Here is a 17,635-nt window from a genome sequence, read left to right on the forward strand (position 1 = left end):
TATATGCATGTCCTAAACGTGAGTGCCATAAACTGAGGGTGGTAGAGGGAGACCGAGATGGAGTGGCAGCAGACACAGCAAGAGGAAGATGGAGTGATGAAAGCTCGAACAGACGTCCAATCTTACAGGCGATCCCAATTAGCTATCCCGTCAGTGGATCCTGTACATCACAACCTCGGTTAGAAAAGTGCAGTTCTAAGCCAAGTTCACAAAGTTGACCAACAGATAAAAGATTTAACGAGAGATTAGGCACCAAGTATGTATCAGACAAAAAGAGTTGATGAGTAGAAAAAGACCCAACGTGACTAACATTAAGATGGGAACCATTAGCAGTGTAAATGGTGGTAGGCCTAGGTAACACAGATTTGGCAGAAAAGATGGAAGAATTCGATGTCATGTGATTATAACAAGCAGAATCAATATAACAAGAGGAATTACCTGGTGTGGTGGACATGGTGGTATTAAGATTGGACTTAGATAAAACCTGATGAATGGGAGCTTCGATTTCTGCAGGAGAAAGGGTACTGGGTTGGGGTGCAACATCGATGTAAGACATATCTGATGTATCAGTATGAGTGACCGCAGTAGCCTTATGACTAGGAGCTCGATGATTCCCACAAGAGAGCCTTTTTCTGCATTCACAATACCTGTGGCCAAATTTCTAACAATAGTGGCACTGGATATTCTGATTGGATGAGGAAGACACGGCAGAAAGAGAATTAGGGGCATGTGTATTGCGAGATGCAGTGGCCATAACCATCTCAAAGGTGTATAACTTCATAGTGGCGAATCGGGTCTCTTCTGAAACGAGTTCACTAAGAGCACTGTCCAAGGATGGCAGCGGTGAGCAGTGAAGAAGAGAAGCTCGAGTATGCTCAAACTCATCTCGAACAGAAGCAAGAAACTCGGCTTGGCGCATGCTATCGCGAAAAATGATGTATTCAGAGGCATCAATCTTATTCCTCCACTTAGGCTCACATAGTGCTAATTGATTCCAAAGACAAGTCATTTATGAATAAAAATCAGTAATACTCTGACTTGGTTCTTGACACATGCGATGAAGCTTGGTCACAATCTGAAACTGCTAAGCAAGGTCGGTAGTGCTGTAGCGCTGAGTTAACATGTCCCAGACATCTTTGGCATTGTCAAGATTGCCAAATGTCATGCTGATGAAGACAACACAAGTGTTGGATAACCAAGAGCTAATCCTGTAATGGATACTTTTCCATGTGCAGAGGCGGGTAGAGAATGCCGCAACGGGTTCCTCTTCTCCAGCAAGAGGTTTAGGTTCTTCACCAGAAACATACTCCCAAAGACAATGTCCTTTGAGCCACCTACTCATATTTTGAGACTAAGCCAGGTAATTAGAGCCATCGAGAATAATAGGGATAGGTTGGGAAATATCTTTGGTGTTTGGGAGAGTGGTAGTAGGTACAGGCCTTTTTTTTTTTTTCTTTTTTTTGGAATATAATCCGGTGTGGTTGGGTGTAGGATAGGTTCTGTGAGCCTGGTGAGAGGATCAAATCTGGTGTGGCCGAGTGTATGATAGGCGATATGAGCTTGGTTAAATAGGGGCTGAGATCTAGTGTGGCTGAGTGTATTACAAGTCTGTGGGCTCAAAAAATCAGAAATAATCTAGTGTGGTCGATTGTAGTGTAACTAGGTGAACTCAAAAAAATAACTTACAAAGGTGGCGGCGCGTGGCAGTGCGTGGCGGCGCGTGGTGGCTCCTGGTGGCGCGTGCTTCAACTGGTTTGACAGATCAATAGCCTTCGATCATGAATTTGTGATTCGTTCTTGAAAACGACTGACAGGGCTGGCGCGTGGTGGCCGGAAACAGTGCGTGCGGCGGTTCAAAATTCCACAGAAAGTTGTGGCGGTGCGTGGCAGCACATTGCGGCGTGTGGGGTCTCCTGGTGGTGCATTCTTTCAATAGGCCAGTAGATCGGCAACCTCCGATCTCGATTCTGGCGGTATTTTTCTGAAAAACGGCTGACTAGGCGGTGCGTGGTGGCCAGCGGTGGCGTGTGAGGCGCGTGAATAGTGACACTGACACTTACGACGGCTCGTGAGAGCGCGTTAAACTTTAGAATGACAATCCGAGAACTCCACAGGATAGATCGAACCTTTTTGAGCCTGTTGGTATAATAGCTATACCAAAACAAGATTGAAAAAGCTTTTAAATTGCATGAAGAACGAACTGACTTCCTACTTCTCTAGACAAGGCCAGAACCTGGCTCTGATACCATGTTAAAATAAAATAGAGAATACTAGAGAATATAGGGATAAACAGAATATTGTATTTCTGTGTGTACTGAACTGTATACAAAGAGGCCTCTTTATAGTTGAATAAGGCCAGATAAACTAGGAAATATAATCACGGAATTAATGTACAATATTGCAGAATAATATCAAAATATATATACAGGGAAAATATATCAAATTAGCAATTATGGTGAATATCAAAATATATTCTGAATATATTATATATTCCGAATATATTCTAACAATATGAGTTGCCTCCAAACTAAGTCTAAATTAATTGAGAAATGCTAAACATCCTAAATTTTTGTTTCAAAAGTTGGTTCCCAAATGATATGTTACAATTCCATGAGTTGGTGACACATTTTCCAAAATAATAAATCTCATGAGATGGTGATACATCATTTAATATCCAACTTTTAAAAAAAATAATTTGACATATGTATATAGCACTTGTCTACTTAATTATATGAGATGATCGGGTGGTTAACGTACACGTTTTGCAACAGCTACTAGGGTACGAAAGATTTGTACTTTCCAAATTTCTTTGCATAAAAACTGATAAATAAAGAGTGAAGTAAAAGTTAGATAAGAAACAGAGGTATGGGAAAAGGTACCAAACAAGCCAGTTTTAATAATTTGAAGGCAGACATGACAAGCCAAAAAGGGACGTTTCATGATCAGTTGAAGACTAGGACTACTCACTCACATGCGCTGGTCTCCCCCAATTTAGATCAATGGTCCAATCTTATTTCTTCTAACACTATATATATATACTCCAATTGAGGTGCTAAAAGGAGCACCAAAAAATTGACCCAACTAAATTCTCATCATCCATCATTCATGGCTAAGCTCAAAACTGGCACCAAGATCAAGAAGAAGATCAACGGCATTGTGAAGCTCAAGATTGTAGTGCAAAAGCTCCAGAAGAGCCTTTCATTGGGTAGAAGGAAATCAAGGCATGAAGAAGTTGGCGAGGCAAGTAGTTCATGTTGTGTGCCAGAAGACGGGAAGGAAGGACATTTTGCGGTAGATGTAGTGGATGGGGGGGACGAGCCCAAAAGATTTGTGGTTCCGTTAACATGTTTGACGCACCCGACATTTTTAAGGCTGCTGGAGCAGGCAGCCGAGGATTACGGTTTTGACCATGAGGGTGACCTTACGATTCCTTGCCGGCCAAGCAAGCTTGAGAGGATATTGGCCGACGGCGGCTCAGATGTCGAGGTTAACTGGGGTTCTTGTAAAACCATGGTGCAAAGCTATAGAAGCAAGAACATGATGTACGTTTAATTCCATAGCATAATGAACTCTCTCGTAGGATTTTTTCTCTCTAGAGTTGTTCGCCACAACCTTGAGTAGAAGGCATTTTTTCACGTCTTTCCAAGACTGTGAGAATTATCATCTGACTATCGGGCATTCTTTGGGGTGTTCTACTATTCGAAGAAGGCATGGAGGAAGACTTGACGCATATGTGGGGGAAGCTGTCACTGACTGAAGAGGAAAGCATTGGTCTGGATGCGGAGGAAGAATGTCTGGAGGAGATAGCAAGCAAAGGACGTTCCCATTGTTTAGTAGGGAAATTACTGATCGAAAGGATTGTGGGGAAAGAATTGGTTCGAGCGAGGCTTATCAAGGGATGGAGACCGACAGGTTCGTTAACTTTTAAAGTATTGGGGGATAATCTTTTCCTCATTGAGTTTGAGCATGAATGGGATAAAATCAGGATTTTGGAAGGAAGGCCGTGGATATTTGAGGGGAATTTATTCTCGGTTACAGATTTTGATGGATTATCTCCTCCTCATCAAATGGCTTTTGATTCGGAGACATTTTGGATTCGAATTCTAAACATGCCTTTAGCGTGCATGGGCAGAAACATGGGATTCAAGTTAGGATCCACCGTGGGACATGTTGAGGAGGTAGATACGAATGAAGATGTACAAATTTAATTGTACTCGCAAGCGCACGAGTCGTGTGCAATATAGTGTGTGTGCAAATGCGAGGTCGATCCATAGGGATTTGTGTTGTGTAAACCAATTTCTATTTAAACCAACTCTATTTTAACCTAGTTCCGAATTTCGTGATTTTTGTCGTGCAAAAATAAAACATAAACTAAAGAAAATGATGAAATAAAATGGTAAAGAACACTAAGGTTTTAGAATTCACTTCGCCAAATCTTAACTCTATATTCTCGTATTTGTTCCTACAATCGACAAACTATTATGCTCAAACTGTTGTTCGATGTTTTACAAATATCAAGTTTAAATCATTCAATGAATCCACCCATTTTTACAAATCACAACAAATATCTGATTTGAAATTAAATCATCCTATGTATCCGTTTGGTTAACGAATCACAACGGATATCCGATTTCAATCGAATGATTCGATGCTTCCGAAGGATGAAACACATCAAATATCCAACTCCAACACATAATAGTTCATCACATTCAATTAAAAGATATAAATCAACTAATTGAATGAAAATCTACAACATCCTTATTCAAAGTCAAAATTGTATAAACAAAATACGAGAATACATGAGTTTATCAATGACGAAGCTTCATCTTCAACCTTAGTTGAAAGATTTATCCTCTCATGATAACAAAAACAATCCACAATTCAATTGACATCATGAGAAAATAAAACTTACAATGGAAAATTGAAGTAAACGCTCCAAAAACCCAGAAAACACCAATTTTGACCAAGTACGGCGCCCCCGGCTCATCTCCGTCCGTTTACAATGGAAAAGAATGATATTTATAAGCTAATTTTAGGGTTTTGGCGCTGCCAGGTCAGCCGAGTGCCCTCGATCGCACTCTAGGTGCGCTCGATCGGACTCGTGCAACACTGCGCAGGAAGTGAGTGCGCTCGATCATACTAAATGTTCGCTCTAGCGCACTTCCAGTAGGAATTAGCCTACTCTTGTGAAACATGACTTTGTAGATCTTTGAGTTAGCTTTCCAATGACACCAAGATCACCTCAATCCGAGCTATACAACTTTAGATATAACCTTTTTAGTGGGACTCGTCGAGTGCGAATCATCGCTCGATCCCAATTTGCTGCCAATGCTCCACGAAGTGTCTTAAGCCCCAGAATTAATGGAATGAGTTGCAAATATCACCTTAAAGCCGTATTTTCCTCTTAACAACCTGCAAATCACTAAAACACCAAAACTAACCAAGAACATCATAAATTAACACAACTAAGAGCTTAACAAACATAAGTTAAGGGGCTCAAATATACAATATTTGGCACTCATCAATGGCATTGGATGGGTAAAATACTTACGTGTTCGAATCAGAATTAACATTATGAAACCGCTAGCGCGGGCACGTATGTTGAATCTGAAAAATCGATCACTTTGGATCCCTTTTCAATACAAGAAAATTCCAAAATTCTGCTATGATTGTAGGATCATTTGGCATGGGCCTGTGGGTTGTCAGAGAAGCAGCTTGGGACGCACCAAGGGAGCGGCCATGGAATATGGTCCGTGGCTCAGTACGACTTATCAAACCCGAGGAGCGGATAGACGCAGAGGTTCATGAGGAGGGGCTCACAATCTGCAAGAGGATTGGGGATGGTCCAGTCCGGCCAGATTCCGGTCACCGGAAGATAATCCTAACAATTATGTGCGACCTGGTAGTGGGGAGACAAGCTGTGACAAATCAGGGGACTCAACGTCCGTTTCAATGCAGAATAAGGCAAGGGAAGATTATTTTCCTATGGAGGAAGAAACGGCTAGCAAGGAAAATATGGCAAAGAATAAAGGAGCATTTAATGGAGTTAATAAAAGTAATGATGAGGAAGGAAAGAAGGGAGCAGCTATTGGAGGAAATCAGTGCATTGATGAGCAAATCACAACCCATGCGAATATTCAATCATGTAATGTTTGTAATATTCCCATGCAATCAATGTGTCTTGATAAGGAAAGGATGGAGGCATGCATGAAGGCGTTACATTCAGCACGTTTGGACAAGAGCAGAGCTAATTGCTCCAAGAATTCAGAAGACGGGGAAGGAGGGGATGACGCCACATGGAGTGAAGGAATAAAGCAAGCCTCCAACATTCAAGGGAAGGAATCAGGTGGCCCTTTGGGCCAGTCTGACTCCACTGGGCTTATGGTGTCGACACTGGGAGGCTCCCTACGTAAATGGAAAAAACAAGCCAGAAGAGGAGACAAAGAATGGGCCTCGGGCCAGCAAAATTCAATTCTTTCAAGCAAACGACGTGCAGATGACAAGGAGGACATGGGGACAGTAACACCAGTGAAAAAGAAAGGGAAGGAGGATACAAAGGGGAAGCTCACAAGAGATTCAACCAAGGCGGTGGCTGCTGAGCAGCACTGCCAAAAGAAATGAACATATTAAGTTGGAACTGTCGAGGGCTTAGGAACCCTCAGACAGTTCGAGACCTTTTCCAGTTGGTAAAGGAGGAGAAACCCAAAATGGTCTTCTTAATAGAGACCAAGCTACGAGCCCCACGGATGGAGGTTATCAGAATAAAACTGGGGTTTGACTGTGTTTTTACGGTTGACAGTGTGGGGCGAAGCGGAGGATTGGCACTATTGTGGAATAACGAGGTTGGAATTAATATTCAGAACTTTAGTCACAGACAAATAAGCGCGATAGTGGGCTCTTTGGATAATCCTAATGCCTGGAAATTCATAGGCTTTTATGGGCATCCGGAAGTAGCGAGACGGCTTGAGCTTCTAAGCTCTTTCCAACTGAAGGCATGGGTTTGCGTAGGAGATTTCAACGAAATCATGGCGGATTTAGAAAAAATTGGGACCATTAAAACACCTAAAAAACAAATGCAGGATTTTCAAGATACACTAGAGGCTTGCCACCTCTACGATCTCGGTTTTACGGGTCTTAAATTTACTTGGAGCAACAAGAGGGGGGATCATAATTTTACGCAAGAAGTAGAGGCTGTAAATGAGCCGAAGGCGATGCGCAAACTCCGGCCATTTAGAAAAATATTTATTCGAGCCGATCTCGAGGTTGAAATGAGAAACCCTTGACCAAGACTCGCTCATTGAAAAAAATCTAGTGCTCGGGATCGGTGCCAAGATCGATTAAAATTTGATTTCGAGCGAGCCGAGCCCTTGAATAGCTCGACTTGGCTCGCACAACATTCTTGTTAGATAAGAACCTCATGCTAGCTCAAGCTTGGCTAATAAGCTGGCTTGAAAATTTTATTTTTAATAAATCAATTTTACTTAAAAAATTGATTTCTTTTCACCATTTAAAATTCAAATGGTTGAACACCTAGGTCATTTTAGTTATTTACTCACAACCCATTAGGTGGCAAAGACTTAGACGGTTGGTTTAGACAACGTTGGGCCATTCAATTTATAGAAGTGAGATGATATAGTGTTTGCTTCTTTTTTCGATGTGGGACAAGGAAAAGCTTCACAAGTATTACACGCCCAAACTCTATCCCTCTGTCTCGTTCTTTTCTCTCTCAACTCTAGTTCTCACTTCTCTCCCTCTCGCTCAACTTCACTTCTCAGCCAAACTCTCTCTCTTCTGTAATTTCACAATCTCCCTCTCCCTCAACTTCACTTCTCTTTCCTCTCTCAACAAGTGTGATGCGAGTGAGAAAAAAGAGCAAGTAACCATCAACCACCACAAATGCTCTCTTGGTCCCAACTGCCACTACAACGTTTAGAGTTTTTTAATGGTGTTGGGACGAAGATCAGCTTGCAAATCTTGCCCTCCTCCATGATTGAGAAAAGCAACCATTTTTTATGCTCTGGTCTAAGTTCTGCAGATATGGGAAGAAAAGAGGAAAGCCATATTTAGCTGTCGGCAGATAAGGTTGAAGAAGGAATAAAAGAAGAAGAAAAGAAAAAGATGAAGCGTGCTGGAAGTGGGAGACGAGGAATGAAAAGGAAGAAAATAAAATGGAAGAAAGAGTGAGTGGCATGGGGGAAGGTGGGGAAAAGTGGAAAGTTTTTTTTTTTTTTTTTTTTTGGTCTGTCCTTCCAGGCAATTAAGCGAGCAGCAATGGCTGACCACCTATGACAAAAATAATCAATAAAATATAAGCCCAAAACGACATAATTTTGACTAAGAAATGGTTTAAAAAATGGAATTAAAAAAAGTTGTTATTATATATGTATAATTATAATTTAGGGATAAATGTAAAATTGGTCAATTTGGTTGGCTTAAATTACAAATTCCATTATATAATTTGTTATTAAATAATCATATGATTTAATGATCAATAGATCATGTGATATAACCATATAAATTCCAATGACAATACATTAATATTTCAATTGTGATTATAAGTAATACATTGTTGAATCCAATGTTAATTACTTAATTTGATATTATACGAATGACATTATCATTGTACATGAATATTATGATTAAGTATTGATCTTATACATTGTTATTATTCAATATATATATATATATATATATATATATATAACTTATAACGTATGTGGACTTATAACATACATTGGAAGTTGGAACGAAGTTTCTAGATACTTAATTATTGTATTAGTATCAATTTGTATACTTTTTTTCTTTTTCTTTTTTATTGAAAGAGGGAAAAGGTTACAAGGGGGATCTTTTCCACTCTTGATCCGAATGGACAAGAGAATGGATGATCCTATGGGAATACTTCCAAACACTAGGTGGGAAGCGGCCCATAAGTATCAATTTTTATACTTATGTCATATTATATATGTATAATTTGTTATTAGATAATCATATGATTTAATGATCAATTGATACTTATGACAATACATTAATACTTTAATTGTGGTTATAAACATCACATTGTGGAATCCAATGCCAATTACTTAATTTGATATTATACGAATGACATTTTCATTGTACACGAATACTATGATTAAATATTTGAATTGTCATTGAATCATATGATTAAGTATTGATCTTATACATTTGTAATATTCAATATATATATATATATATATATATATATATATATATAATTTATAACGTATATGAACTTATAACATACATTAGAAGTTGGAACGAAGTTTCTAGGTACTTAATTATTGTATTAGTATCAATTTGCATACTTATGTCATGTTATATATGTATAATTTGTTATTATATAATCATATGATTTAATGATCAATTGATATTTGATCATGTGATATAATCATATAAATTATAATGATTAATAACAATACATTAATACTTCAATTGTGGTTATAAGCAACACATTATTGAATCCAATGCCAATTACTTAATTTCATATTATATGAATCACATTGTCATTTGTATATGAATAATATGATTTAAGTATTTGAATTGTAATTGGATCCTATATAACATAAATTACTTAATTACTATTATATGGATTTAAATTTATATAACTATTTTTTTGTAATATATTAATATATTTTATATATATATATATATAAGATCTATTAACGAGCAAACGAGTCGAGCTAATGAGCCGGGCGAGCTGAACGAGTTCGAGTTAAACGAGTCGAACTCACGAGCCCCCGTCGAGCTTAATCGGCGAGTCAATTTGTAATAATCCATATCAAAGCGAGTTTAATAATGCTTGAAACAAGCAATACCGATTAAATGGGAGCTTCGGTTAAGTCAAGCTTAGCCAGAGTGGGTATGGCATTTGTTGTCAGTGTGTCCGGCCTCATTACAGACCTACGCCAAAGCGGCTAGACGAGACTATATGGCAAAGCTTCGGAGGAATGGATAGATCATTTTCCAGCTAACCGACTGGAGGTACTAGCTGCATGCAATTCGGACCATCTGCCTATATTGCTGTCACTGGTCGAAAATCACACTAGTAAGTCTCGTGGGAAGCACTTGTTCCGATATGAGGCTGGATGGGGAAAATGCAAGGAGAATAAGAAAGTGATAAGGAGAATATGGAGAGTAAAAAGTGTCCAAACAAATGTGTGGGACCGTGTTCAGAACAAATTGAACAATAGCAAAAAGGCAATTGTGCAGTGGAAGAGGAGGAATGGCAACGTAGGGCACCACGGCCTCAAGGAGAAACTGGTGCAGTTGCAGAAAGTCCAAGAAAAGGAGGGAGCTGAAAACTTGGGAGAGATATTTGAACTTCAAACAAAAATTAACGTGATTCTTGAGAAAGAGGACTTGAAATGGAAGCAATTGGCCAAGGAGCATTGGCTGAAAAATGGAGACAAAAACACCAAGTTTTTTCATGCTCGTGTGAATCAAAGGAGAAGGTCAAACCAGATTGAGAAGATCATCTATAAAGGTGGTGTTCTGTGTTCCAAAACAGAGGAGATAGAGGAGGCTTTTCATAAATATTTCCATAGTTTGGCGGTATCACAGATGGCAGATTTAAAAGCACCAGGACCAGACGGCCTCACAGCTAGATTTTTCAATGAACACTGGAATGAGGTTGGGAGGGAGGTATGGTCTTCTGTATCAAATTTTAAGTTGTCAAGAATTTTTGTAAAAGACATAAATCTCACTCATATTGCTTTAATTCCAAAAATTGCCAGTCCTAAGAAGGTGTCGGATTTTAGGCCGATTTCTCTTTGTAACGTCTTTTACAAAATTATCTCTAAAACTCTGGCAAATAGGCTTAAGATTTTATTGCCTGATATCATTGCTGCAAATCAAAGTGCCTTTATTCCAGGGCGCTTAATTTCTGACAATATTTTGGTGGCCTATGAGGCTTTACACTCCATGCATACCCGAATGTGGGGTAAAACTGGTTTTATGGCGCTCAAATTAGACATGAGCAAAGCATACGACAGGGTGGAATGGAATTTTCTTGAAGCAGTCATGCGTCACCTAGGCTTTGCAGACAGATGGGTGAACCTCATTCTAAAATGCATATCAGTGGTGAGGTATTCAATTCTTATTAATGGAATGCCAACAGGGAATATTTGTCCTACAAGAGGAATTAGGCAAGGGGATCCCCTTTCCCCTTACTTATTTCTCTTATGCGCTGAGGCCTTAAGCTCACAACTCTTACAGGCAGAAAATTTGGGAAAGCTGAAAGGGGTGTCCACATCGCCCAAAGGTCCGCGTATTAATCATTTATTTTTTGCAGATGACAGCCTATTATTTTGCATGGCTACCCCCTCGGAATGGCAACGGTTATCAGAGATTTTGGAGTTGTATGAGAGGGCATCGGGACAAATGCTGAATCGGGATAAAACTTCAATTTTTTTTAGCCAGAACACTTGCATTGAGGTCAAAGAAGTGATTACTCGATTAGCGGCAATCCCGGCTACCCAAAGGTATGACAAATATATGGGTCTCCCTGCTTTGGTTGGAAAATCCAGAATCAGAGAATTCCAATCAATTAAAGATCGGGTAAGCAAAAGAGTCAATGACTGGAAAACCAAGTTTTTATCCCAGGCAGGCAAAGAAATTCTCTTGAAAGCGGTTGTACAGGCTATTCCCACGTACAGTATAAGTATTTTCCTGCTACCAAAATCCTTATGTAAGGAGATCAATTCCATGGTTTTGGTGGGGTCACAAGGAAAATGAGAAGAAAATTCACTGGATGAGTTGGGAGAAATTGGGACGGCCAAAATCACAAGGAGGAATGGGTTTTCGGGACCTAGTATGTTTCAACAAAGCGCTCCTCGCTAAGCAAGGGTGGCGTATCCTCCAAAATTAGGACAGTTTGGTCGCTACAATCCTAAAGGTGAAATATTATCCTAATGACACTTTGTTGAAAGCAAAAGTAGGGAATAGACCCTCGTTGGCATGGAGAAGTATTATGGCATCAATGGATCTGCTCGAAGAAGGTTTGATGTGGAGAATCGAGGATGGTAAATCAGTGAACATCTTGGGGGACAGGTGGTTACCAAGACCTTCATCTTACCAAATCCTATCTCCCTGTCTAGATCTCAACTATGATGCAAAGGTCAGCATGTTAATTGATCATGATTCACACAGCTGGAACGTTCAGGTAGTAAGGGAATTATTTTGTGAAACTGAAGCAAACATCATTTGTTCGTTGCCCATTAGCCGCTACAATCAACGTGACAAATTCTATTGGCGAGCAACTAGCACGGGGGATTTTTTGGTCCGGAGTGCATATTATCTAGAGATGGACAGAAAGAAAAGAACCATCGGCGAAGGTTCCAACAGTACACGAGGTAACAATCTATGGAATTCAATTTGGCAGATGAAGATCTCAAATCCCACGAAATCCTTTTTATGGAGAGCATGCAGTAACATTCTCCCAACCAAAGTTAACCTGATGATGAGAAGGGTGCTGGATAATGACTTATGCGATCTGTGCAAACGAGAACCAGAGTCCATGGCCCATGCTTTGTGGTCATGCCCTACAGCACAGGACGTATGGGGATGCTGTAATGTCCGAATCCAAAAAAGCTTAACCATGAAGAGAGACTTTGAAGCAATTATTGAAATGATTCTGGAACGCTGCAGCAAGGAGGATGCTGAGTTATGTGCAGTGATTGCTAGGGGCATTTGGAGTAGACGGAATGCTGTGGTACATCGGGAAGACTTCACCCACCCAAAAATTATTGTTAGCAAGGTGTTGGAGAATCTAAAGCTCTTCCAGTCAATTCAGGAGGCTGGGCGGATGAATGATACTGAAGTGGATCGAATGGAGGAGGAGAAATGGATGGCACCTCCGATGGGTAAAGTCAAGACCAATTGGGACATTGCGATAGATTCAAAACAGAACCGGTTGGGTCTTGGAGTAATTATAAGAGACGATAAAGGACAGGTTTTAGCAGCTTTGAGCAAAACGCTAAACTCTATTTAGGAACCAGTTGTGGGCGAAGCTTTGGGGGCTTTAGCAGCAATGGAGTTTAGTAGAGACAGTGGCTTCTTCGATGTCATACTAGAAGGGGATTCCAAGCAAGTGGTTGATGCCATCACCAACACGGGTCCTTCATGGAGCAAATATGGACATATTGTGGGTGATATTCAGGAAGTAAGGAAGACCTTCAGAACATGGGAAGTTCGCCATGTCAAAAGAGTAGCGAATGAGGCTGCTCACAGGTTAGCTAAGGCCGCCATCAGGGAGGTAGTTGAGAGAATTTGGCTGGAAGATACACCCAACTCCATTCTGGATGTTGTTACACTAGAGCAATGGGCTCTTTTTGTATAGAGCTTTACAGCTCTTAATTTTTCCACTATTGAGAATAAAATGAGTTACTTTTGATTCAAAAAAAAAATTCCATAGCATAATCTGAATTTCGTCATTTTGTCGGACCTTTTTCTCCTTTCAAGTTTATTTATGGAACATCTTTGGTTTTAGATTTTATTATAAATCTGAACCATTAAAAAACCACCGGAAATTGCCCTAATTATGAGAAAGTGGTTAGTTAATGCTCTTTAATTAAGGCTTAATTGTTGTAAAAAAATTACAAAAAAATTGAATGGACAGAAATTTTCTCAAAACGAGTCTAAATAAAATATCCTCCAATGCATTTAAAATAGTATCAAGTGTATATAAACATTTGAAAGGCACATTAAATTTAGTCTAAGTTTGTAAATTGTTATTAATGACGTTAAGAATTTAATTTACCTTTTAAATGTTTATAGAAATTTGACACTATTTTAAATGGGCTTGAAGATATTTACTTCAGACTGGTTTAAGTGGAATTTCTATCCAATTTGAATCTCAAGATATTGACATTTAAAAATGCAACCTTAAATAATATTGCCCAAACGTAAAACTTAACTTATTGACTAATTAAGTTAGTTTATTAAAATAATGTTTAGAATAAAGTATATGAAAATCAAATTCTCCGTTAAATGAATTGAGGGTCCGTTTGGTAAAGGGTTTTGGGGTTTTAATAATTTGATATATAGCAAAAATTGATTGATGTAAAAAAATAAATAAATAGTAAGAATGTTTTGTATGGGAAAATGAAATTTTTTTGTTCTGTAGTCATTTTCTTATTTGAATAATAATAAAAAATTATTAATGTAATGTAAAAAGTAAAAGAATGTTGAAAAAATGAAAAAGTGAGATGAATAGTATTGAAACGAAATCGTTTATCAAACGCAGCTTAGATGTGTTATTTGTTCAAATTAAATGTCTTGCAGTAGAGATACATATTGTTTGGAAGAAGAAAAAAAAAATGAAGAGCAAGAAGCAATAAAAATCATTTTTAAATGAAAAATAAAATTAATATTTAAATATAACAAATGTCTCACTTAGTTAATTTAGTCCTACTAGGATTAGTAGTAAAAATAAGCGTGAGTGATTACTAATATTTTCAGCGAATCTATTCTCTGTGATATTTCATGGTATACTTACCCAAACACAAAAGAAGATATTTCTAGGAATCTTGAACCATTAATGTTGTTCCCGAGTAAGTTCACAGCCTACTCATGATTTGATTTTTTCTGTGTTATTTTAATTCCAAGATTTTTATGAGATAATTTTTTGTTTATTTTTTATCCATTTTTATATGGTGAAGATATAAATCTATCGTTGAATTTGTGTGAGATGCACATAAATTTATAAATTTAATGATGAATTTATTGAATTTACAATAAATGATTGAAAGATAATTGAAAAAATAAATATGTAATTTCATGTCCACTTTTAGTTTACATCCCATGAATGACATTGAATTTATGGCTGACAATTAGATGAGAGCAGAACATCCAAGATAAGTTGCATGTTGTACACCAATTAAAAGGGATGTAACTTGCAAATTAATAAAGGGATGTATCGCAACAAAATACAGTATTTGTCTTGCGACTTACGCAATACATCCGTAATTGAGTTTTTCTCTGTATGTCCCAAGCAAACGTGAACCTCCACCTGAATTTTCTTAAGTTGAAATTTATATATCTGTGAACTTCATATGATAAATTTCGGATTTCTCTATTTTCAGTTTATGTACTGGTGTTGTGTTTGGCTCCTGAGAAATTGATTCGAAAACTATAAATCGTTAATTTAAGTGATTGATTGTCCTTTGGAAAAGTATGATCGTTAAAAAAATAAAAAATAAAAAATAAAAAAAGAATTGCTGCTGTTGAAAAAAGTGATTGTTCAAAAAGATGAACATTTGAAAATATGAGTGTTGACAAGGACATATAAAAAGGAGAACGGTTATTTGTCCTTCTCCTATCCTTCACTCATACAAAATTTTTAAAAAAAATCATTCATTGAATTTGTAGGACTCACACCTTAACCCATGTGGGATAGCATGATAATAAAGAAAAGTAATTTATTTATATGTTTTGGTATCATTATGGATGGTTTGTATATTATTTCTCCTAATTTGTATTCGGTTAACAATTATGTTTTAAACTCTACTCATATTTCTTTATCATTAAAAGAAAAGTTCATTCAACTAATGAGGCATATCTTCAGCACATATGTCTTGGTCACATTATCTCAAAGAGGATTCAAAGAATAGTCAATGATAGGCTTCTAGGCCCATTAGATTTTGAGGATTACCCAGTGTGCAAATCATGTTTAGAGAGTAAAATGACCGAGACCCTTTCCTACAAAAAGTATAGAGCCAAAGATTTGATGTAGTTAGTACATATTGATGTATGTGGTCCCATGAGTGTCCAAGCATAAGGAGGTTATGAGTATTTCATCACATTTACTATGATTACTCAAGGTATGGTTATGTTTACCTAATGCATCAAAAATTTGAAGCTTTTGAAAGATTTAAAGAGTTTCAGGCTAAACCAAGAAATAGTTAGGTAAACATATAAAAGACATTCAGTCTGATCTAGGTGGCGAATACTTCTTCAGACACTTCAAAGACCATTTGTCAGAAGTAAGAATTATATCCCAATTGCTTGTACCGGAAACTCCCTAGCAGAATGGTGTGGTAGAAAGTAGGAGTAGAACACTTACAAAAATGGTAAGAGTAATGATGAGCTATACTACTCTATTTATGTCATTTTGGAGATATGCTCTAGAAACAGCAACATACTTGCTAAATTTGGTTTCATCTAAGTCTATTTCCTATGGTCAAGACTAAAGCCTAGCATGAGATATGTCCACATTTAGGGTTGCCCATCACATGTGTTGAAAAGAAAGACTGATTCCAGAACATAAGTATGTTTATTTGTTGGATATCCAAAAGGGACAAGGAGTTATTTGTTTTATAGTCATGAGGATAGCAAAGTATTTGTCACCACAAACATTAGGTTTCTTAAGGAGGACTATATAAACAATTTCAAATCAAAGAGTGAGGTGGTTCTAGAATAGTTGTTGGAAGGGCAAGAAATCTCACATCATCAAAAGTTCCCGAAGATAAGGTGGTTGTATCAAATACACCACAACTTACTACTAGTGAGACATTGGGTACCATCATATTGAGTCGTAGTGGGAGGATGGTCAGGGCACCTGACAAATTCATGTTCTTAGAAAAGCCCATAAGGCTATACCTGATGAACTTGAAATAGATCGAAGAACTTATGTTGAAACGATTAATGATGTGAATGCATATCATTGGTTCAAAGCTATGAAAAATGAATTGGAATCTATGTATTCCAATAAAGTCTATACTCTTGTAAAGGCGCCTATTGGCATTAAACCTATTGGTTGTAAATTGGTTTACAGGAGAAAGAAAGCGGTGGATGGGAATGTTGAAAGCTTCAAAACAAGATTAGTTGCAAATTGTTTCACTTAGAAAGAAGGGGAATCGGCTATGAGGAAACATTTTCATTTGTAGCATGCATAAGTCCATCCGGATATTCTTGGTCATTACCTCTCATTTTGACTATGAGATTTGACAAATGGACGTTAAGACAACCTTCCTAAATGGGCAACTTGATGAGAATATCTATATGATGCAACCATGTGGGTTTATAGCTGAAAACCAAGAGAATATGATATGTAAGTTACAAATGTCCATTTATAGGATATGAAAACATCCCGATCATGGAACATTAGGTTTGATGAAACAGTCAAACAGTTCAGTTTTGAAGAAAACCTCGATGATCCATGTGTGTACAAGACGTATCAAGATAAGGTAGTAACATTCTTGGTGTTATATGTTGATGATATCATATTCATTGGAAATGATGTGTGGACATTATCAACAGTAAGAATCTGGTTGTTTAATCAGTTTGATATGAAGGACTTCGGAGTGGCAAGTTATATCCTAGGTATCAAGCTCTTGCGAGATCGTAGAAATAGGAGATAGGCTTATCCCAAGCTGCATACATAGATAAGGTCTTGGCAATATTTAGCATGCTGGACTCCAAGAAATGGTTACTTAGACGTGAAGCTTCTCTTGCAAAGGAACAATGTCCAAAGACAACTCAAGAGGAAGAGCATATGAAGGTTGTTCCTTACGCTTCAGCTGTGGGAAGCCTCATGTACGTTATGCTTTGAACTAAACTAGATATATGTTTTGCAATTGGCATGGTCAGCAAATATCAATCAAACCTTGAACCACCACAT

At 37.9% G+C, this 17,635-nt stretch overlaps 1 protein-coding gene across 1 annotated transcript; it reads left to right on the top strand.

Moving 5' to 3' along the window:
- The first annotated feature begins 3,105 nt into the window (after positions 1-3,105).
- LOC132162942 (auxin-responsive protein SAUR50) lies at positions 3,106-3,552 on the top strand. The gene has a single exon (XM_059573151.1). The coding sequence runs from the start codon at positions 3,106-3,108 to the stop codon at positions 3,550-3,552; it is 447 nt and encodes a 148-aa protein (XP_059429134.1).
- The last annotated feature ends 14,083 nt before the right edge of the window (positions 3,553-17,635 follow it).

This window comes from Corylus avellana, chromosome ca10, assembly GCF_901000735.1.
Source record: "Corylus avellana chromosome ca10, CavTom2PMs-1.0".
In the NCBI taxonomy this organism is placed as follows: domain Eukaryota; kingdom Viridiplantae; phylum Streptophyta; class Magnoliopsida; order Fagales; family Betulaceae; genus Corylus; species Corylus avellana.